This window comes from Schistocerca cancellata, chromosome 3, assembly GCF_023864275.1.
Source record: "Schistocerca cancellata isolate TAMUIC-IGC-003103 chromosome 3, iqSchCanc2.1, whole genome shotgun sequence".
Taxonomy (NCBI): Eukaryota; Metazoa; Arthropoda; class Insecta; order Orthoptera; family Acrididae; genus Schistocerca; species Schistocerca cancellata.
Genome location: NC_064628.1, coordinates 779,572,673 through 779,595,988, shown reverse-complemented (window position 1 = coordinate 779,595,988; position 23,316 = coordinate 779,572,673). Strand labels below are relative to the sequence as shown.

The 23,316-nt window shown below is 37.6% G+C and overlaps 1 protein-coding gene across 1 annotated transcript in view; it reads right to left on the bottom strand.

Moving 5' to 3' along the window:
* Window positions 1-255: 255 nt before the first annotated feature.
* LOC126175830 (peroxiredoxin-like) overlaps window positions 256-23,316 on the bottom strand; it is a 44,770-nt gene continuing 21,709 nt past the window's right edge. Inside the window, exons 4-7 of the mRNA XM_049922830.1 lie at window positions 15,960-16,095; window positions 15,661-15,789; window positions 6,891-6,996; window positions 256-818 (exon numbers count right to left, since the gene is read on the bottom strand). Coding sequence (XP_049778787.1) covers window positions 733-818; window positions 6,891-6,996; window positions 15,661-15,789; window positions 15,960-16,095 — 457 coding nt within the window. The 3' untranslated portion in view covers window positions 256-732. The remainder of the gene's footprint in view (window positions 819-6,890; window positions 6,997-15,660; window positions 15,790-15,959; window positions 16,096-23,316) is intronic.

Genomic DNA, 23,316 nt, shown 5'->3' with positions numbered 1-23,316 from the left:
CTCCCGATACTGAAACTTCTAAACATTAATTAAGCTGGCGTAAAAGCTACATGTGAATAAAGCTCATATACTGCAGGAAAAGATTTCCACAGCTGGGTAATGTGCATATTATAAAAGAGAAGAGGTTCTTTAAGGTATTATGCATTAAAATAGAATAATGAATAAATTTAGAAGTCAAACAGAAGTGAAATAAAGAGCAGCATAGGGCATGAAATAATTACACAAACTGTCAATATAGTACAATCAACAACAGCATTCTACTATAAAAAGAGTCAGTGTGTTTATTACATGAAATACTAGAAATAAAACAGGGAGCATTACAGAATACACCAGACAGGACAATCACATTCACTGTTCAATTCAATGATGGCTGATTACAAATGCAGATTTCAAATGAGCGTAAGAGGGTTTTCATGTCTGTGTACACATACAAATTTTTAGCATCAATTTTTAATGAAATTTTAAGGAATTATTAAGGTGCTGTCTCAGTCATGAATAAGGTGACTAATAATTAAAAAACTACCAGATATACAAACAGTGAGCACATTTCTTTACTAATTAAAAACAATTATAACATATCAACAAGTGTATCAACATTTCGTAAAAGTTTATATTCATCACAACATATGTTGGCAAGTAGCACCCATTGAGAAACTAATCCCGCAAATCAGGATGTTTGACCACTTTTGGACAAAGCTTACAAAATGTATTCCTGTTGTGGTGTCTCCATTTCTAATTAACTTTTTCAAAGTACTTCCTTGAACCAACAGGGTCAGGTTTGATGGTTGGTGAATCAGGTTTCCAATTAGCAGGGCAGACTGAAAAAATAAATAAATAATGAAAGAAATTGGAGACAATGAATGTGACTAATATGCAAGATGAACATACAATCAAATCATAAAAACTGAAACATGAAATAGAATATAAGAAACACAAAGAACATACTAAATACAAAAAAATCTCAAATTCTGTAAGTAACATACTTTAAAGTAACATCATTAGGATTTTACATGTTCTTCACAGAAAAACACCAAAAAGCTGCCTCCTTGAACCTCACATAAATTCCAGCACAATATCTTCGATGCTGAATGCTTCATTGAGCCTCATACCTATGTCCTCCAGCAATAGTTGAACTACAGTGAAACCCCGCTTGTACACTTTTCAAGGGACTAAAAAAAAAAAAAAAAAAAATAAAAAAATAAAAAAATAAAAATAAAAAAAAAGGGAAAATTTAAAATGTGGGAAATAATGTTTTAAGCTGTAAAAGTTATGTATAGGATACCCCCTTGCATTTTCGTACTTCATGTATTTGCACATAATTGGCATCAAATACTCTTGTAAGGGACTTGTTTCTTATCTAATAAAGGTTTATTATCCAATAAAAACCACTCATAAAATGGGAACTAGTTATTGGGAAGCAGAAACGTTTGACTCAATTTCATACATCATTACCGATGTTTTTGGAACACCTGCAGCTGTCATTCATTATTTAAATAATGAAACACTGCATCAGTTACATATTTTTTCATGCTTAGCACGGCGCGTTTCGAGAATTTTTTCTCGATATCAAGTGCAAACATTTACATAAGTATTGGTGGTTGTATATGTGTTGTTCTGCGTCTCTTGAACTGTAGTCGTCTTTTTGAGGTTATCCGGTACTGGGCTTCCTCAGTTATGTAGAAAGCCACACATGCAAGCTATCACTCTCATTGTTATTTTCTTGTGTAACATCACAAAAAATACATATGTAAATACTGCACTTAACTACGAGAATAAATCCTAGAAACACGTTTTTGCTCAGCATGAGAACATACATAATTCGCATTGTGTTTAAACCAGAAACATTTAAGCAATGCAAACTGAATGAAGCAGTCAATTAATGCTAAAAGCAGCTAAAACACGAAACATGGTTCGACAGAGGTGTGCCAATGATTATGACAATAACAAAAATGTGCATGCACTGTAGACACAGTTCAGAAATGGTTATAGTTTGTCATGATATCTTTATTCATATGAACCTAGTTACTCCTATCAGCCACCACACAGAGTTGAGAGAAGAATCTGGCGGAGGCAGGAGATGCAGCACAAATTGTTCCAACTATTAAATTTTTACTGGTTTAAATCCAGTACGTAGAGCACCCTGGTGTCAAGAAACTTAGCCACATAATTTTTGTAAACACTACTTGATGACCAACATCATGCCAGCTTCATTTTACGTCAGTATTTTTCCACAAACGTTTTTTCATAAAGCGTAAATTGCAGGAAAATTATAAATATGTTGACGCAAAATTGGGTGTTCATTAACACCGTGGACGTAGAAAATTTGACAGGAGTGATAAAAAATATCGTAAACAGCAGGAAAAAGTTAGTTACAGGAACACAGAAGCAGTGTTATATTGTATTTTAATATTGACAGTTCTGGTGATGAAACTTCAATATACTTCTATGGCGTAAAAAGATTTGAGAGTAAGAAGTTGGATATCAACCTCATTCACTGAAAAATATTATACCTGCTGAATACTTACATATAATTTGAAGTTTCTAGAATATTTGACATCATTGTTACAATTTTGATAGTTAATTTTGTAACAGTAACAAGAAAGAAAAAAATAAATTTTGAAAAGAAAGAAGCCTGCAAGTGTTTTAAAGAAATTCTGATTCAATGAACAGTTTAGGTAGACACCGCACCATCACAGTTTTAGTATGATTCTATATACTGAACATGAGAGCTGAAGATGCAAGTACATCACACTGTGTACTGACTGTCTCACATGCTGCAGGTAGCCAGTTCAAACCTGACCATTACCAATTATCTGTTATTTAGTAATTACCATATCTGGAAGGTTCTTGGATTATCTTATGTTTGTAAATTCTGGAATATTTGATGTCTTTATAAATATCAGCATTCTGAACTATGCAAAGTTTCTATAAATAACTGCACTCTCCATCCTCAAAGTCAGTTCTGTTATGGCTGTACAGTGGTGTTCATAAGAAACGTGCTTTCAGTGGCAAGTGTTGTATTTTACTTACAACCCTGATTTTGAATTTGGGCTTGATTCTAGTGACAACATGAAATATTTATGCATGTAAGAGTTTCATATTTGAACGGTAATGCAATGAATGACAAAAAATTCTCATTTAATGACAGCAATGTATGTTTCTCATTTCCCACAGACAGAAAAAAATTTACTGTAAAGATTATTAAAAAAGACTAATAATAAAATTTATATGACTTGAATATGCTGTAGTTTTTTTAAAAAAAAGTCCCTCAATAATTCTTACAACATAAATTTAATGGACCTTTACATAATTTTTTCTTTTCCATCAACTGTATGGGATTTTTTCATTCAAAATTAATTCATTTTATCCTCAGTATCAGGGTTTCATTTAAGAAGAAAATTTATAACGTTTTGTTAAACTCATTCCATGGTTTGATCCTTTCTTGTAAGCTCTTTATTTAAAAAGTGGAATAAGTAACAGCATGATTTCAACAACATGTTACATTAAAAAGGAAGTTACATACTTTAGTTGCTTTTTAAATGAAACATTTATACCGAGGGTAAATCAAATGGTGATGCATGAAATGAAGATAAAACGCAAGAGATCAAGATGAAGAGAACAGGACAACTCACTAAATGGAGTGGAAGAAAAAACGTGAAACAGTGGAGGATACTGGCTTAGGGGAGAAGACTGGCTCAAAATAGCAACATAAAAGTGGTAGGATGACTGGAGAAGATTGAGGCTTGCATCCCAAGCAAACCCTACCAGTGATGGATACTGTACAAGATGGTGGTGATGGTTATGGTCAGATTCCAGGTTCTGTAGGCTTTTATTTTAAACTCATCATACTTCATGGCTAATTATTGTTTCTGCATTCTTATTTTAAACTATGTATTCAATTACACACCTGAAGACAGAGTGAACATCAGGTGATTTGTAAATTACATACTGTCTCATATATAGACAATGTTCAGTTTCTCATTATGGAGTACCACTGCAAAATCAGTAAAACATGAAAGGACAAAATTTTGAGTTTAATGTCTCACTGACATAAATCTTATTAGAACCCAGAATTGAGAAGAATGGAAAAGGAGATAACTGATGTTGTCCTTTAAAGCATTTATTTCTAGTATTTTAGGGTAGCAATGGACAATCAAATTCAAGATGACTGAAGAGTAGTGTGCCACCTCACTCAGTTTGCAAATTTAGCTGACAGGTACTATTCAAAACAAATATTTATGTCAGCTGGCACCTGTGTTCCTAAGACATCAGATAATTGGAAGATTTCATGTGTAGTGTGCAAGGAAGTACAATTCCTATTGCATAATGTTTCAATATCTCTAAGACCACACAGAATTGTGTAACAAATGGAAATTAGAGCCACAGTTGAAGAGAAAGAATCAATAAAATGGCTTGCAGAATAGAAGCCAAAATTGTGAGTTTTTATTGTTGTCCGTCTCCTGAAAGGTTTGCTGTGGCCAGTGTGAAGCCCTCTATAGAGAATGATGTAAAACCAAGTTTCAGAGCCATATTTTGGCAATTTTTGGCCAACCAGAACAACACACAACAATTCTGCCCAAAGACCACACTCATTCCACAGATGCTTTTGAAAGACTGGAGTCTCAATAAAGCCCTAATAGTTTTCTATTTAAATGCCTTCGACACCATTAAATGAGCACTTCCCAATGCCTTCACTGCTTTCGACCAGCTAGTGGTCTTCTTCAGATTAAGGGCACATTCTGCTAGTGATTTCCTTAGTGTTGTCAAAAATGTTTACTCTAAAGTTGACCACTGACGGGTTGAAATCAGTTTTGGTATTGTATAATGGTTATCTGATTGTGTCAAAAATAAATAAAAATTAAAGTGCACAAGTCAATCAGTGTCTCCATGACAGTGTACCATTTTTTTTTTTTAAAAAAAGCCCTTATAGCACGATAGTCAATGGACAAGGACAGTGAAAACATTTTATCTTCTTGTCAGTTTTAATGTTGACTTCCTTGCCAGTTTTAGTATTCGTCATTATTTTAGAAGTAACATACAATCATTTTTGTCTTATTTCATCGTTTTACAATATTTGGTATATTTTCATTTTAAACATATCAGTTACATTATATTTACTAACATCACACTTGTTTATATTATTCAAAAAATGTTAAAACTTTCAAATGTTGTCAACGAAAAAAACTCTGCTACCGAACCCAACAAAGTTTTTGAAATGAAAGCATTGCTGTAACATACAAACTCTCTTCTGAGACTGCATGCTGGCAATCTGTCAATACTTCACTATTGCATCCACACAGGCACCTAGAGTCTATATTTCAGCACAATTGACTAATTGCCTTCAGCACAACACCAAATATTTTACAATCTTCATATATCTTGCAGATATAGAACATTAATTTTGCAGTATATAAAATGGATTTGCAACCCCTTATAACATCTAGCTAGCTGATACCTGCCAGTACAGGCATATGTAACACTCATATCAGCATTTATAGACTTTACCACCACCACCACATGGTTTAACAGGAACCTATGGCAGAGCCGTATGGATCTGTGACGATAACGAGTGGTTAGCCGACTTTGAAGGTGCAGCACAGTGCATTTTTCTTTCACATCTGTCCAGAGTATCTATCCCTTGATACTTCCCAAAAGCTTGTTAGTAAGATCACTGTAAATTCCTTTTTTCGCATTAACAAAGCAATTTATCCCGACCCAGAAGTACAGTATCCATTGAAATTTCATTTCCCAATACTTCTGCACTACAAATCATAACCCAGAACCCACTCCATGTCTTTTTTTCTTGTTTATAACATTGATGACATTAACAAGATTTCATCTGAACACATCATTCCAAAATAAGCTTTCTAGAACTGCATGATATTGCAATCACCACTGGAATAGAAGTGTGGAGGAGGAGAGAACTTAGGAGACAAAAAAGAAAAATCAAAGTTGAATAAAAATATTAAAACAGCTTTTAACAGACCTTGCAGCGAGTTGTACATCATACTGACAACAAGATCATCATAGATGAAGTATGAGCTAACCCGAATTCTCTATCTCTTGGGGCAATCTTAGTAATTATTTGGCTAAGACTGAATTCATCCAGAAACAGGGAAGAATTCTATCAGTACTTCAATTTTACTCAAAGTGCTGTAATATATTTCAGCAGATCTGTTAATGACAAACTTCTGCACTAAGATAATGCAGAATCTAAAAGTTACATAATGAAAGAACCTCACTGATTTAAGCCCCAAAACCCTCTCCACAACATCTCAACAGTACAACTTAATGAAAATTACGTTATTGAAATGTTGTATAACTGTCCATGTTATGAGTAAGGCTTCATTACAGGAGACCTCTACTTCATTATCTCTGACCACTGTTGAATCCCTCAAAATTACTCGGCAAGTACAGAATTGTTTTCTCAAATTTTGAATACAATTTAGATTCCATTTTTCTCCTCTACAGAACTTCCTGGAACTTAATCTAGACCTGATTTTCTACAGGTAGTCTAAACTCAAATTGCAGTGTCCCTACTAATCACATGCTGACTGCCAAGTGACTGTTCACTTAATCCAAGAAATGCACGCCTGGATTAATGATTAACCATATTTTTAGTGTGGCCTATATTTTTAAAACTTACCATGGACTTAAACACAGCCAACTGCTTGCAAAGCATCCAGTTGATGTGATAATTATACATCTGCACATACTCAGACATTGATTATAAAAGCTATGGCTACTGTGCAAACAAAATCATGGCAAATTTATTTAAGTAAAACATTTTGTAATCAATTTATGCCCACTCTACATCAAATCACTGAAACTCATAAACAAGAGATACAGAAACAATTAATTAAATCTTTGTAAACTAAAAAACCTCTCACCTTCACCATGCTTCTCAACAAACTGGAATGCCTTTATCAGCCTCAAAGTTTCTTCAACACTGCGGCCAACAGGAAGATCATTTATTGTAATCTGTCTGAGGATGCCCTGTATGATTAGATAAACACAGTTAATACAGGTAATAATTTAAACTTAGTGGCTAGCTGCCTCTATATGGAAGATCTAATTCATCATCAGTCTATTAAATTATAGTTTTATACAAACAACTGAAACCAATAAAAATTCAAATCAGAATATAGCACATTTTTGAGAATGAAATTTTCATTACTGCTATTTCTGTTAGAGATCACTGACTATATGAGACATCAGGGAGACACAAAATAGTAAATCCTAGGTAGCACGGGATTTGAGGAAGTGGGAGGAAAGAATCTAAACAGTGGGCAATTATGAATTAAATTTACAGATGCTCTCATAACAATAGAATACAGTGTGTCAAACAATTCACACTCCACAAGCTGTAAGAATTGGTCTCCCTCAACCCTTCCCTTCAGCAGAGTATGAATGCAACCACAGGGGAACAGTGTCTTATGTGGAATCACATCAGTCTTACTGCCCTGTCTGCATTAATAAGGAATTTATGACTATTAAAACAACCACAATTTATTATTCAACACTTCCAGTTTCTTCCAATCTTCTAATGACTCAATAGTGAAATGACAGCCTGTAGGACAATGACATATTTTGCCCTTCTATACCCCATTCAGACCCACTGCTGTGTCATATGGCTTATTTCTGTGGTCTCCAATATGCTCTGTTACATGGCAGAGAGATAAATCATTTCTCTGATTTTGTAGCAACGGAAGGATTTGTCCATTTTCTTTACTAAGTACATGTGTTTAAGCTCTTTTAGAGCACTACAGGATTAGAACAAATGAAAAATTCTGCCTCTGAACACATATTGTTTCACTTAGGGCCTCCATGATCACATATGACTCTGTACTATGAACACAAAATGCAATGGGGGATGTGAGTAAAGTACAAACAAAAATGACTGAAGAGTGGAGAGAAAACAGATTAGTGTTTAACGTTCCAGCAACATCAAAAACATTGGAGTTGGAGTTCTGGTACAATTAGTCAATAATGCAGAAGACAACAGGCTAACCTTGTTCAGCCACCTGCCATTAAATGCAGCAGGATAACTGGACAAAGATTTGAACACACACTGCTCAAATACAAGCAAACTGTCTTAACTGCTCTGCCATGTCACTTAGAAATAGTCAAGGGAGTCACTTGCCTTGATCCACTGGTGTATACTAAGTTTAAAACAACTATTACAGAAAAAGTTAAAAACTACATCAAGGATTGCACAGTTCCTTTAATTTTGGAGAATTTAATATAATTCTGCTTCCGAGGTAACAAATTTAGTTATCTGCACAAATAATGGTGCAAATGATTAACATGCTGTGTCCAGTTTAATAACTTGATTTCTGCATGGATTTGCATGGCCTCATGTCTGGCAGGCAACTGTCAGAATGTCATCCCACAAAAAGTTGGACAATGGTCTCTCACTCCATGAAGCGCTACTAGTAGATGTAAAATGGCAACTCAGAAGCCTCAGTGAAAAGTCTGGGAACTGAGTTAACTGAAAATACACTTGTGGTCAATTTCAGTCTGCTGAAGTTTACTGCATTTAGCATTTCCGTGAATTAGGACCTAAGATATATACCAACCACTGTGCTTTCCATATTACACCAGGATCATGAAAACTTTACACAGTTGAGCTGAATGGCCTGTGTCTGATCTCCATTTAATTGCAACTTTAAGACATGAAGGACTGTACTTGGTCTGTACCTTAGTTGTAGCAACATCATAAGCCAACAAAAGTGAGGCACAAGAACTTCACCAATTTTAATATTTATAACTACATCTGTCATTTACTGTTCACAAAAGACAGAAATAAGAAGCAAACCAACTACAGATGAATGCAACTGATTTCTCAGTTTAAGAGTAAAAGTCAGTATGTTTGATCACTGCTCCAGCCTCTTAAATACCAGGTGCAATATTAAAATCAGAACTAGAAATATCAATGTCATCTATTATTTAGGAACACTTAAGTGCTGTCCTTGCTGCAGACATAACAATACAAGTAACAATTAGAAAATTGCCATACTTTCAGCACTACCTTCTTGAACACCATTCTGTTGCTCATAATCAGAAAATATATCACTGATTAGACCTTAAATATCAGGAAAAGAAGTACAGTATAAAGATGGAAACCTCAGACACTCCATGTAAAAAGCTGGTTAGTGGAAAAGATATGCTTTCAAACAGTAAACACAAGCCTCTGGATAGTTAAATGAAATGTCTACTAGATGATGCCTCCTGAAAAAACTTTTTGAATAACTGTTTCTAGTGGGTGGGTTATTAGCAGTGAACTATAACCTTTTAAACCCACACAGTAAGTGTCCAAGGATGTTTGGATTTCAGAACCTAGATGATGTTTCAATCTACGATCCAGTTCAGAGAACAAGGCAGTATTAGGGTTTAATGTCCCATTAATAATAAGATCATTAAAGATCGAGCACAGGCTCCTATTTGGGAAGGACGGAGAAGGAAATCAGGTATCTTTTTTTCCAAGAAACCATCACAGCATTTGCCTTATAAGCACAAAGAGGAAAGAGGAGAATACAAATAGAAGTAGTAGTACTAGTACTAGTAGTAGTGGTAGTAGTAGTTGCGCAATGTACAGATTGAATAACATCGGGGATAGGTTCCAACCCTGTCTCACTCGCCTTCTCGACCACTGTTTCGCTTTCATGCCCCACGACTCTTACAAGTGCCATCTGGTTTATGCACCAACTGTAAGTAGCCTTTCGCTCTCTGTATTGTACCCCCGCCACCTTTACAATTTGAAAAAGTACTCCAGTCAATATTGTCAAAAGCTTTCTCTAAGTCTACAAATGCTTGAAATGTAGGTTTGCCTTTTCTTAATCTATCTTCTAAGATAAGTCGTAGGGTCAGTCTTGCCTCGCGTGTTCCAACATTTCTCCCGAATCCAAACTGATCTTTCCCAAGGTCGGCTTCTACCAGTTTTCCCATTCTTCTGTAAAGAATTTATGTTGGTATTTTGCAGCCGTCACTTATTAAATTGATAATTCGGTAATTTTCTCACCTGTCAACACCTGCTTTCTTTGGGATTGGAATTATTATATTCTTTTTGAAGTCCAAGGGTATTTGACCTGTCTCATACATCTTGCTAACCAGATTTAAGAGTTTTGTCATGTGTGGCTCACCCAAGGCTATCAGTAGTTCTAATGGAATGTTGTCTACTCTGGGGCCTTGTTTCGACTTATGTCTTTCAGTGCTCTGTCAAAGTCTTCAAGCAGTTATCATATCTCCCATTTCATCTTCATCTATGTCCTCATGCATTTCCATAATATTGCCCTCAAGTACATTGCTCTTGTATAGACCCTCTGTATACTACCATCTTTCTGCTTTTCCTTTTTTCTTTAGGAATGGTTTTCAATCTGAGCTCTTGATATTCATACACGTGGTTCTCTTTTCTCCAAAGGTCTCTCTAACTTCTATCTTACCCCCTAGCGATATATGCTTCTACATCCCTACATTTGTCCTCTAGCATTCCTTGCTTAGCTATTTTGCACTTCCTGTCTCATTTTTGAGACTTTTTATTCCCTTTTGCCTGCTTCATTTACTGCATTTTTATATTTTCTGCTTTTATCGATTTAATTCAGTATCTCTTCACTACAGCTCCCGACGTAGGCTCCCTATAAAAGCACCCGATTACCATGTAAGACGCACCTTCGATGCTTCAATGTGTCATCCATGGATTTCTGCTAGCCCTCGTCTTTTTACCTACTTGATCTTCTGCTGCCTTCACTATTTCATGTTTAAAAGCTACCCATTCTTCTTCTTCTTCTTCTTCTCCTTCTTCTGTATTCCTTTCCCTTGATCTTGTCAATTGTTCCCATGCTCCCTCTGAAATACTCTACAAGCTATAGCTCTTTCAGTTTATCCAGGTCTGATTTCCTTAAATTCTTGCTCTTTTGCAGTTCCTTCAGTTTTAATCTGCAGTTCATAACCAATTACTTGTGGTCAGAGTCCTCATCTGCCCCTGGAAATGTCTTACAATTTAAAAGCTGGTTCCGAAATCTCTGTTTTTCCATTACATAATGAATCTGAAACCTTCTGGTGTGTCCAGGTCTCTTCCATGTATACAACCTTCTTTCATGATTCTTAAAGCAAGTGTTAACTGTGATTAAATTATACTCTATGCAAAATTCTAACACGCGGCTTTCTCTTTCATACCTTTCCCCCTGTCAATACTCAGCTACTACTTTTCCTTCTTCCTTTTCCTAGAATCGAATTCCAATCCCACACGATTTTAAATTGTCATCTCCCTTAACAGTCTGAATAATTTCTTTTAACTCGTCACACATTTCCTCAATCTCCACCTCATCTAAAAAGCCAGTACGCATATAAACTTGTACTATTGTGATGGGTGTGGGCTTCATGTGTATCTTGGCTACAATAATGCATTCACTATACAGTTTCATAGCGGCTTATTCGCATTCCTATTTTTTTTAAATTCGTTATTAAACCTACTCCTGCACTGCCCCTATCTGACTTTGTATTTATAATCCTGTATTCACCTGACCATCAGTCTGTTCACCCTGCCACTGAACTTCACTAATTCCCACCACATGTAACTATAACCTATCCATTTCCCTTTTAAAATTTTCTAACCTACCTCCCAATTATAGAATCTGACATTCCACACTCCGGTCCACAGAACACCGGTTTTGTTTCTCCTGATAATTACATCCTCCTGAGTATTCCCCACCTGGAGACCCGAATGGGGACTATTTTACCTCCAGAATATTTTAACAAGAGGACGCCATCTTCATTTAACAACACAGTACAGCTGCATGGCCTCAGGAAAAATCGGAGTGTATCTTCCCCTTGTTTTCAGCTCTTTGCAGCAAGGCCGTTTTGCTTTAAGTTACAAGGCCGGATCAGTCAGTCATCCAGACTGTTGCCCTTGCAGCTACTGAAAAGGCTCTCCCCCACTCCAGGAACCACACATTTGTCTGGCCCTCCATTGTGGTTGCACCTACAGTATGGCTATCTGTGTCGCTGAGGCATGCAAGCCTCCCACCAATGGCAAAGTCCATGGTTCATGGGGGGGAGGGGGGTGCACTTCAGACGCATTACGCAGAAGTTAATTTTGCACAAAAAAGCAGGTATGAACACAAAATACAAATAAATGAGAATCTATATGTATCAGTATACTGACTGAAAGAACAAACTCGGGGACAAGCTTTTAACTACACAGTCTTGCAATTATACCACCACATATTGGTGGTGGTGTTTTTGTGGTCTTCAGTCTGAATACTAATTTTATGCAGCCCTTCATGCTCGTCTATCCCATACAAGTTTCTTCATCTACATACAACTACTGCAACCTACATCCACCTGAATCAGTTAACTGTAGTCACACCTATGATTCCAGCTACAGTTGGTACTCCTCACACTTTCCTCCATTACCAAATTAACAAATCCCTGATGTCTCAGAATGTGTCATACTACCCAAACCCTTCTTTTAGTCAAATTGTGTCTTAAATTCTTTTTCATCCATGGTCATTCAATACCTCTCAAATCTTCAGCATTCTTCTGTAGCACCATAGTCCAAAGTTTCTCTTTTCATCTTGTTTGAAGTCTTTATTGTTCATGTTCTACTTACATATAAGGATACACACTAGACAACTATTTCTTAAGACTTACTAACACTTAAACTGATATTCACATATTTTTCTTTTACAGAAAAGCTTTTCTTGCTGTTCCTAGTCTACACTGTATGTTCCCTCTACTTCTGGTATCCTCAATAATAATGCTAACCAATAGCAAAACTGGTCTATTTTTAGTATCTGATGACCTAATCTACGAGGGTCGTTCAACAAATAATGCCCCACTTTTTTTTTCCTCAGAACATATTTATTGTTAAAGAGTCAGAATTTGGTGACAACTTGTATTGTCCATGTCCTATTTTTCTATGTAGTCTCCATTACATTCTATGACCATATGCCAATGTTTTGGAAGAGCATGTAATCCCTGCTGGTAAAAGCTCTTGTCCTGTAGGCATAGCCATGTTTTCACTGCATGACTGACACTTTTGTCATCTTCAAAGTGTGTCCCCGCAGAGAATCTTTAAGTGGCCCAAAATGGAAATCCGAGGCTGCCAGGTCTGGACTGTGGGTTGGATGACGCCCAACCCAATTTGGCAATGTGTTCCTAGGTTGTCAGACTTGTGTGTATGTGTGCATTATCATGCTGGAGCAAGATTTCTGTTTGATTCTTCTCTGATCGAACACGTCAGAAATGGTTGTTGAGCTTATTCGAAGTCTTCACGTACATTTGGCATCACATTCACAAGAATGACGCCATCACAAATCCCAGAACACTGTCACCTTGACTTTTCCAGCTGACAGGGTTGTCTTGAATTTCTTCTTTTGTGGTGAATGAGGATGATGCCACTGCATGGACTGCCTTTTTGCTTCCGGCGCAAAGTAGTGCACCCAGTTTTAGTCCACCCTAACAATCTGTGACAGAAAGGCCTTTCCATCAGTCTCAAAATGCAATGGCCTTTCTTTGAATCTTGTGGTCCGCTGTGAGTATTCATGGAACCCATCATGAGCACCTCTTTGAAAATCCAAGAGTCTTGATTATTAAAGACGCACTTCCAACGCTGACCGACAACTGTAGAGCCAATGGTCGAGTAGTGCTGCACCGGTCGGCACAAATAATGGCATCCACATGATTCATCATGTCTGGGGCAGTGGCTGTGACAGAATGTCCCAAGTGTGGCTGATCATGGAGCTCTGTTTCTGCATTTTCTGAGGCTGTAACTTTCTTTACCCTTTGCCCGACTGTACTCCTATCAACTACAGCATTGCCATACACTGCACATGAACGTTTATGGATGTTCACCACAGTTTCTTTTTCTGCACACAAGAATCGAACAACAGCACGCTGCTTATAATGTGTGTCATATTTAGAAGCCATTTCGACACTGTACTACAGCTCTGCCATCTGCCAGAACAGTTCAAAACTTCACCGACACACAGAACAAACATCAAATGTGAAGCACCAACAAGAACGTTTGTCTATGTATATTAATGGCTTTTAAAAAATGTGGGGCATTACTTATTGAACGACCCTCGTAATTCCTTCAACAGTGCGTGAAATGTAGGTTTGCCTTTTTAAATTTATCTTCTAAGGTAAGTGTTGGGTCATTATCACCTCCACTGTTCTTACCTTTTACATGAATCTATTCTCATCTCTCCAGGTAGCTTCTGTCTGTCTTTCCATTGTTACTCCAATAATCTACATTAGTACTTCACAAACAATACTCATTAAACTGATGGTTCAATTATAAACCTTCCACCAATGCCTTCTTTGGTGCTGTGCATCTTTTTTTTCTTGAAGTCTGGGGATGTTTCATCTGTCTCATACCCCGTTTCATCTGTCTCATATCCCACATACCAGATAACCATGATTAGTTATCCAAATAAACTTAATAATTCTAAGGGAATGTACCCTGCTCTAGGTACCCTTTTTGATTTTATTCTTACAATACTCTAAAATGTTATTCTAACAGTTTCATATCTCCCACCTTATCTTCATCCACTTCCTCTTCCCTTTCTTGCTTAGTATTACCTTATGTGAGTTCTTCATATTCATACAGCTCCTCCTCTTTTCTCCAAAAGTTTCTTTAATTATCTAATATGTAACATCAATCTTTCCCATGGGCACATATGTTTTAACTACTTTGCATTTCTCAGTCTCATCTAGCTATTTTGTATATCCTGACAGTCTATATTCTCTTTTGCCGGCTTCCTTTACTGGATTTTTATGTTTTCTCCTTTCATCAATTAAATTTAATACGTGGTGTGTTTTCAGGAGTTTCTACTAGGTTTCATCTTTTTGGCTAATTTTTCAGTATTCCACCCCTCAAACTACCCTTTAATCTTCTATTGAATTTTTCACTATATTGATTAGTAATTTGAGAATACCAACTTTTAAACTGTCAACAATTTCAGGTTGTTGAAAGTTATCCACATTCCATCTTAATTATCTACCATTCTGCAAATTTATGTTTTAACCTGAATTTCATAATTATTGATCTTACAGTCAGAATGCACCTGTGTCCCTAAGAATATTTTCTGTTTAAAATCTGGCTCTTGAAGCTGCCTTACCGTAACATAATTATGTTCAAAAATATTCAGTGCTCCCACACCTCTTCCGCTTATGTAGGCAGCAGTTTCTTACAAATTGAAGTATTTTTTGAGATTCTAACTTACTAATTACTTAATTGGATACATAAAAAAATCTACTCACCAAGCAGTGGCAGAACACACACACAAATAAAAGGCTAACAGTCTTATGTATGTGTTCTGCCAACGCTTGGTGAACAGATTTTTTATCTATCCAATTAAATAGTTTTATCAATAATTGATTCATTTCGTTGTTGTAACTTACTTATATGCTTATGATACTCATACAATGACAAGAAGGAAACTGATAGACTGTGCAGCATTACGAGGAATTCCAATAAATTACAATCAGAAAAGGATTTCGAAAACTGTAGATCAAAGAAGTCGTTTCAAAATGCAAAGGAATTCATATAAGTGATAGTTAACCTTGGTCCATAATCTTGAGATTTTTCAGGTGCCTTTTCAACAAATCAGCAAGTTGTGCACACTGCTGATCTCAAACAATGGTCAAAATCCTTACCTGTGGGTCAATAATGAACAGTCCTCTTAGTGCAACACCCTCAGATTCAACCAACACTCCATAATCACGGGAGATAATCTTGTTGAAATCTGACAGTAGTGGGAAGTTTAACGATCCTAAACCTCCTGCCTGGAACAGAATATAACAATTAACTGATATATAATGGTTGAAACCATAACTGGAAAACTGGGAAAATTAATGGTTTATTTCATGTCTTACAAGCTCCTTAATCTAACAAAATCCATTTCCTCCAAACAGGAACATAGACAAGCAACTGAAATTATTCCTTTAATTCTTACCTTTCGTGGTGTATTAATCCAAGCTAGATGACTAAAATGTGAATCTGTTGATACACCTATGACTTCAGTATTCAGTGATTTGAATTCTTTTATCCTTTCATTGAAAGCTATGATTTCTGTTGGACATACAAATGTGCTGAAAAAATTAAACATACATTGAAGTAAACTGCTACACAAACATATGTGCATTTGTGAAATTGAGAGGGACCATCCTTTTCACAAAAAACTGAAATATATTAACAGAATGTAGGGACAAGCAATGATGTTTATTGATTACAGAGAAAAATTCTTGGCAAATGATGTATGGTAAATTCTCCACACCCCAGAGAACTGAAGGAATAGGAGACGAGTCATCCAGATGTTTCAAAAAACCAAATTTATCTCCTGAGAAAAAAAAAATTACAAACATGTCAAACAATATTTTGACAGTAAATAGTGCTTTTTCACTTATCCTTTGCATTTTCTTTCCAAGATCTAAATAACATCAAAAATCATTTTCCTCATTATACAGATCCAACTTTTTTTTTACTGCTGAAAGAATTTTCATGAACAAATGTTTATTAACTAACATTCTTAGACATGCACACAATTTTTCTCTCTTAAGGTATTGTGATACAAACATTTTGCTACTTTTAGATATTTCATCTTTCTTGTGGGAGAATACTAGTACAAAAAATTTCATGATCTAGTACAATGTCTGCAATGTGTCACAAAAATCAACAGCAACAAAGTAATAAAGTTTAAGAAGACATGAAAGCACAAAATCTACCACCATAATGCAGTGATCTCAATAAGAACAGGTTAACTTACAATCATCTAAGCAAACAAAGCCACAGCCCCCTGTTCAAGTTCATGCAGTCTGCAGTACACTCAAGATTTTAGAACTCCATAGTTGGCAGAGTCAATTGATCATTGACATCACTGACCCACATGCAATGTGGTTTGCAGCTGATCTAGACACTAGAATGTAACCTACAAGTAGTCTATTTTAAGCAGAAAGTTATTCATTCAAATATATATTGTTGGAGTCAGTGAAGTGAAATGGGAAGAAGCTAAGGATTTGTGATCAGATGAGTGTAGGGTATTAACAACAGAAGCAGAAAATGGTGTGTGTGTGTGTGTGTGTGTGTGTGTGTGTGTGTGTGTGTGTGTGTGTCTTGGTGGGAGGGGGGGGGGGGGGAGAGGAGGATATTAAGTTGCAAGTTAGACTTTGGAATGAGAACTACAACATCCCCCTGATGCAGGAAGCAGCCTCATACACAGTAACCAAACACATTACCTTATGTCAGAGCTGGAGAGAACAGAAATTTTAGTTTGCAAACTTCACATATCAATATCTTACATTTCACTTTTGACACTCAGTAATATAAACTATTTATAAAGCAATATATATAAACAAATTAAAAGTATGTAACACATAGAGGAAAGAAATGAAGAAACCAGATCATTTTTGGTTGACCTGTTACACAGAAAGCTCAACAAGATGGAGTCAAATAAAATGCAAACATTTCCTTATCAGCCTCATAAAAATTTCAGAGAATTGGACTAATTCTTCTGTTATCTCAATAGTTTGTCACCATAGTCCACGTGTAGCAACTGACTAGTAATCTCCGTCTTTGGTTTGATGTTCGCCACTGCTTAAAATGTAAATAAAAATCATCAGCAATGGCAGCCACATATTTTTGGTATAAGAACTCACCCCTGTTCTGCCAACAGCCTTGTCAAAGAGGGTAGAGGAATCAACGGAGATAGGGAGCACCTCCCTGACCTTTTGGGTGGGAAACTGTCCTAAAAGGCGTAAGAATCAGCAATGATCAACAATATGAGGATGCAGAAGCCAATGGACACTAATGCATTAAAAATAACATACACCCACAGCACATGTGGTCTGTAATCGGAAAGCATCATTATCTCTTCACTGGCAAAAGATGCCAGATTAGTCATCTATTTTGATGTCAGAGCAGATTGCCATGGGGAAGGTTACTGTGGGAAAAAGACTGAATAACAAACTAAAGGATAATGTTCTACAAGTCCGAGTGTGGTGCTTGGTAGGGAATCTGGAAAAACTGATAACAAAATCAAAGGCTCAGTCTAGACCTAGTTGGAGTCAGTGAAGTGAAATGGAAAGAAGCTAAGGATTTGTGGTCAGATGAGTGTAGGGTATTAACAACAGAAGAAGAAAATGGTATAATGGGAGTACGAAGATATGGCAGATTGTTAAGTTACTGCAAACAGTTCAATGATAGGACTGTTCTTGTCAGAATCAACAGCAAAATAATGCCAACAATATCAATACTTTGCCAAGAGCGCAAGCAGGACAGGAACAGATAAAGTATATGAAGATATTTAATGTATGATGCAGTAAGTAAGAGGAGATGAGAATCTAGTATTCATGGATAGCTGGAACACTATTTGAGGATGGTGCAGAACACACATTTACAGGAGCAATGAGAGAAGAGAAAGACTGAGAAACAGAAGAAATACATCAGACCGAAGATAGAAGGAAGTACAAATTTGTTCAAGAAAGATAAAAATATAGCAATATAAGACATTAAATAGGAAGTGCAGGGAAAAAATTGAAAAAGAAATGGTTATCGAAAGGACAGATTCAGTGTACAGAAAAGTCAAAACAGACAGTGAAATTAAAAGCACAGGTGTCAACATTATAAGTACAAAATGTATTCCACTGTTAAATTCAGAGGGGAGAGCAGATAGCTAGGAAGAGTACACTGAAGGTTTCTATGAAGGGGAGGAATTGTTTGAGGATGTGACAGAAGAACTAGAGTTCATATGGAAGACATAAGAGAGCCAGTACTAGAGTCAGAGACAGACTGAGTTATGGAAATGGAAGACTTCTGATCAAATAAGGCACACGGGATTGAAAGTGTTCCTTCAGAATATCTAAAATCATTGGAGCAAGGGGCAAAGAAATGACTTTCCGAAAAGCATCATCTACACAATCTCTCTATCTGTCTCCAGTTCAGGTGTCAACTCCATCCCAGTCAGTATCTGGGATGTCAAGAATCAGTTACAATAGTTGTGGGCAAACTTGCTTCAGGGGAGGATACAACAGCTCTATGACACCCTTCCCTACTGAATCAGTTCATGCATCCAATCCGTGTTGGGTGCAACATCATACTGATGAGTGGACCCATACTGCCAAATTCTTTGCAAATTTGTCTTTATTGTGTAATCACTGCAATAATCTATGAAGTTACACTACAATTCCTTCTCCTCCACTAAGTTCTTCACATTTCTGTTTAGCATCTATTGACTGCAGTCTGTCTATATGGCTGTTAAAAGGGAATGAAGGATCAGAATTTTACTGACCCACAATTTCCCCATTATGCTTCATTTTGTCAACATTACCTCTTGATTTTGTTTTCGAAGTTAGTACAGTCATTGTTAGTATTAAATTCAGTTCAGCCTGAGAAGTCTCATAGCTCCTTCAGCAAACCACCCTCCAATCCACATGCTAATCCATAAAGACTATAGGCCCTGTTACACTTGGTCCTCAAGGTCATTCCTGTTCAGCCTCGAAAACAAAAGGATCTTCATGTATATTGAAGGTGGAGGGGGGAGAAACGAAAGGAAAGGGAAGAAACTACTGGTGTCAGTGGAGACGAGTGAAAATATGTGCTGGATTGGGCCTCAAACCCAGGAACTCCTACTTCCTAGGCAGCTGCATTAACCACTGCACTATCCAGATATGGTGTTTATCGTAAATGTGCAGACTATCTTGGCTCACTTCCTGGCTGACACACATTCCCACCTAGCACCAACTATCCGCAGTCCCCGCCCATATCCTCCATGCTCATGCTCATTAATTCTAGACACCTGCTGGAGATAGAACAAAATGTGCATCCGCAGTGAAGACTGCGAGTTCATTGCCCATCAACATGTCCAAAAGAACAACACCATGCATTCATACAATTAATTTGTTCACTCTCCAGCGGTAATCTAAAAGTAACGAGCATGGAGGACACGGACAGGGACTGTGGATAGGTGGCGTTAGGTGGGAATGCGAGTTGGCCAAGGAGCATGCCAAGATAGTACACATATTTGCACTAACACTGTGTCTGGATGGCGCAGAGGTTAATGCAACTGCCAACTAAGCATGAGAATCCGGCTACAAGCCGCAGTGTGGAACACATTTTCACCTGTTACCGCTGATCCCATATAAAGTCCTGATGCAACTAATATAAGAGATTCCATCCCTTCCTTTCCCCCCCCCCCCCCTCCAATTCAATTTACATAACAGAAAAGACGGACACCACACATTCATATAAAAGTATACCACACATTCATATAAACATATCTTTTCTAGTCCATTCCATTTCGTCATTTCCTAAATCTCTCTCTATCGTCATTTCCTAAATCTCTCTCTATCGTCATTTCCTAAATCTCTCTCTATCGTCATTTCCTAAATCTCTCTCTATCGTCATTTCCTAAATCTCTCTCTATCGTCATTTCCTAAATCTCTCTCTCTCTCTCTCGTCATTTCCTAAATCTCTCTCTCTCTCGTCATTTCCTAAATCTCTCTCTCTCTCGTCATTTCCTAAATCTCTCTCTCTCTCTCGTCATTTCCTAAATCTCTCTCTCTCTCTCGTCATTTCCTAAATCTCTCTCTCTCTCGTCATTTCCTAAATCTCTCTCTCTCTCTCGTCATTTCCTAAATCTCTCTCTCTCTCGTCATTTCCTAAATCTCTCTCTCTCTCGTCATTTCCTAAATCTCTCTCTCTCTCGTCATTTCCTAAATCTCTCTCTCTCTCTCGTCATTTCCTAAATCTCTCTCTCTCTCGTCATTTCCTAAATCTCTCTCTTTCGTCATTTCCTAATTTTCGAACAACATTCAAACTGCCAACATTTCATTTCTGGCCTTATAGAATTTTTCTTTTTGTTTTAGGACACTAAAAGAACTAAGGTCATACGCACCTATGTCAGAACTAGAACACTAATAAGAATTACGAGTTAGAAACAACTAAATGTTCAGCCCAGTTGATGGGAGGAAAAAGAGCTATAGGCAAGGAGTTCCCCTTGGAGAAAGGTCCATAAAATGGCTCTGAGCACTATGGGACTTAACATCTATGGTCATCAGTCCCCTAGAATTTAGAACTATTCAAACCTAACTAACCTAAGGACAGCACACAACACCCAGTCATCACGAGGCAGAGAAAATCCCTGACCCCGCCGGGAAGAGAAAGGTCCATAAAATACACCATAGAGACAACGGAGGTTCGGAACTAAAGATAGATAAAAAGTAAAACAGCCCATGCATTGTTCACTAAAATGACCGATAACTCAAATGGCAAACATATTTTTGAGCGTAAGTGGTTAACAAAAGTGTCTTCACTCACAAAAATGGTGAACCGTCAAAGGTTGATGACAATGAGTCCAAAGCGATGGAAGATAACCACTAGACAAATATGCAATGGCTAAAATGATAGTGCCCAATACACAACTTAGCTAAAATGATCTCCTTTCAGTGAGAGGACTGAGAGGAGGTCGTCCAAGCAGCTGTAAGAGGATTAATTCACTGAAGCTTGTATCCATGAAGGGAAGACCAAAGTTTCACCACCTGCTGACAAATGGCAACAAGGAGGTCATTGGAAGGAACAGAAGAACTTTTGTGCCAAGGTAGAAGGACTGCAGCCTTATCAGCTGTGTCAGCAGCCTCATTTCTCGTCAGACTACATGAACAGCATCCCACATAAACATCACAGTGACTCCCTCAAGAGTTACCAAGTGGAAGCATTCTTGGACTCTCACTAAGGGATGGACTGTGTGCAGCACACAGAGGCTCTGAAGGACACGGCGAGTCAGGGCAGATAACACAATTTAAAAGCCTGGGTCGTCACATGTACTGTGTGGACTGATACAGGATGAAGAGCTCTGCTGTAAATACCGACAGAAGCCAATAGCGAAAATCATCACTGCTAATGACGAAGGGACAACTGACACCACAGCCAGGCCGAGAGCCATCAGTGTACACAAAGGTACTATCACTGAGTTCCGTGCAAAGATCAAGAAACTTACAGTCATAGATCAAATCTGGTGTAGTTTCCTTAGGAAGGGGATTAAGACCAAGGTGGTGAGGTGTTCACACCCATTGGGAAAGCAGCACAGCACATAGCATGAAGTTACGCTGCCAGAGCAATAGCCAAAAGCGAACTCTAGGGGCACCAGAAAAGAGGGTCACACCCCATACTGGCAGTCAAAGGCGTCATCAAAGAAGGAGGCATAGTACACGTGGCTGGGCAAGGCAGCATTATGGCTTGCATACCTACTGAGTAGAACATCACACTGGTATGACCACACCAGTATGACAGCAGTAGTTCACCTGCTTCTGCACAGAGAACCAGTGGCCAAACAGTTTCCACAATGGTGGATTGTATTTAGAAGACGTAAGATTGACGGATGTGCACATGCATAAATAAAACACCCACAGTCTAGTTTAGAATGGCCAAGGGATCAGAAAAAATGGAGGAGAGTCGTTCGATCTGCTCCACAGGGAGTACTGCTTAGGACACATACGACACTGAGTGACCAGGTGCAGTGGGCAGCCAAGTAAGACATGAAGGATGACCAAGAAAGATTTCTATGAAGCACGAGCCTCAGCAATTTCGAAGTTCCAGTGAACAAAAGAACACACACAAGATGTAAGGACAGTGAAAGAAACCCACTGTGCCGCCAGAAATTCATACAAACGGTTTTGTCAGTGGAAAAGCGAAAGCCATTGTCAATGCTCGACAAGTAAAGACAATTGAGACAATGCTGAAGTGCTGCTCAAGGAGAAAAGTCCATGGATGGATCATAAAATCGTTGACAAAAAAGGAACCAGAGCTGCCAGGCAGGAGACAGGTCATAATAGGGTTAATGGCAACAGCAAAGAGGACAATGCTCAGGACAGAGCCCTGAGGCACCCTGTTTCCCTGGATACAGGAGCCCAACAAGGTAGAATCCACAAGGACTTTAAAACCTCTGTCTTTTAAAAATTTCTGAAGGAAAACTGTTAAAAGTAGTAGTAAATGAAATCCAGCTACCTTTTTGGCGGCCCGAAGAATGCAACGACATTGTGCATGCAACTGTTTATAATGAATACAGTTCACCATCATAAGATGATGGTTAAAAATGTGGAGAGTACATCTCCGTCACAGCATGCCTCACAGTCCACCAAGGGACCAGGACATGGAGCGGTAAAGATCAAGTGTGAGGAATGGAACATTCTGTGGAAATGTTGTTCATCGAACGTCGACAGGGAGAAATAAAGCCACCAGTCAGCCTTAAAAAGCTGCCAGTTTGGTTTACACTTAGGAGGGGTAGGAGTCAGCAAACGGATAGCACCTTGGAAATGTTT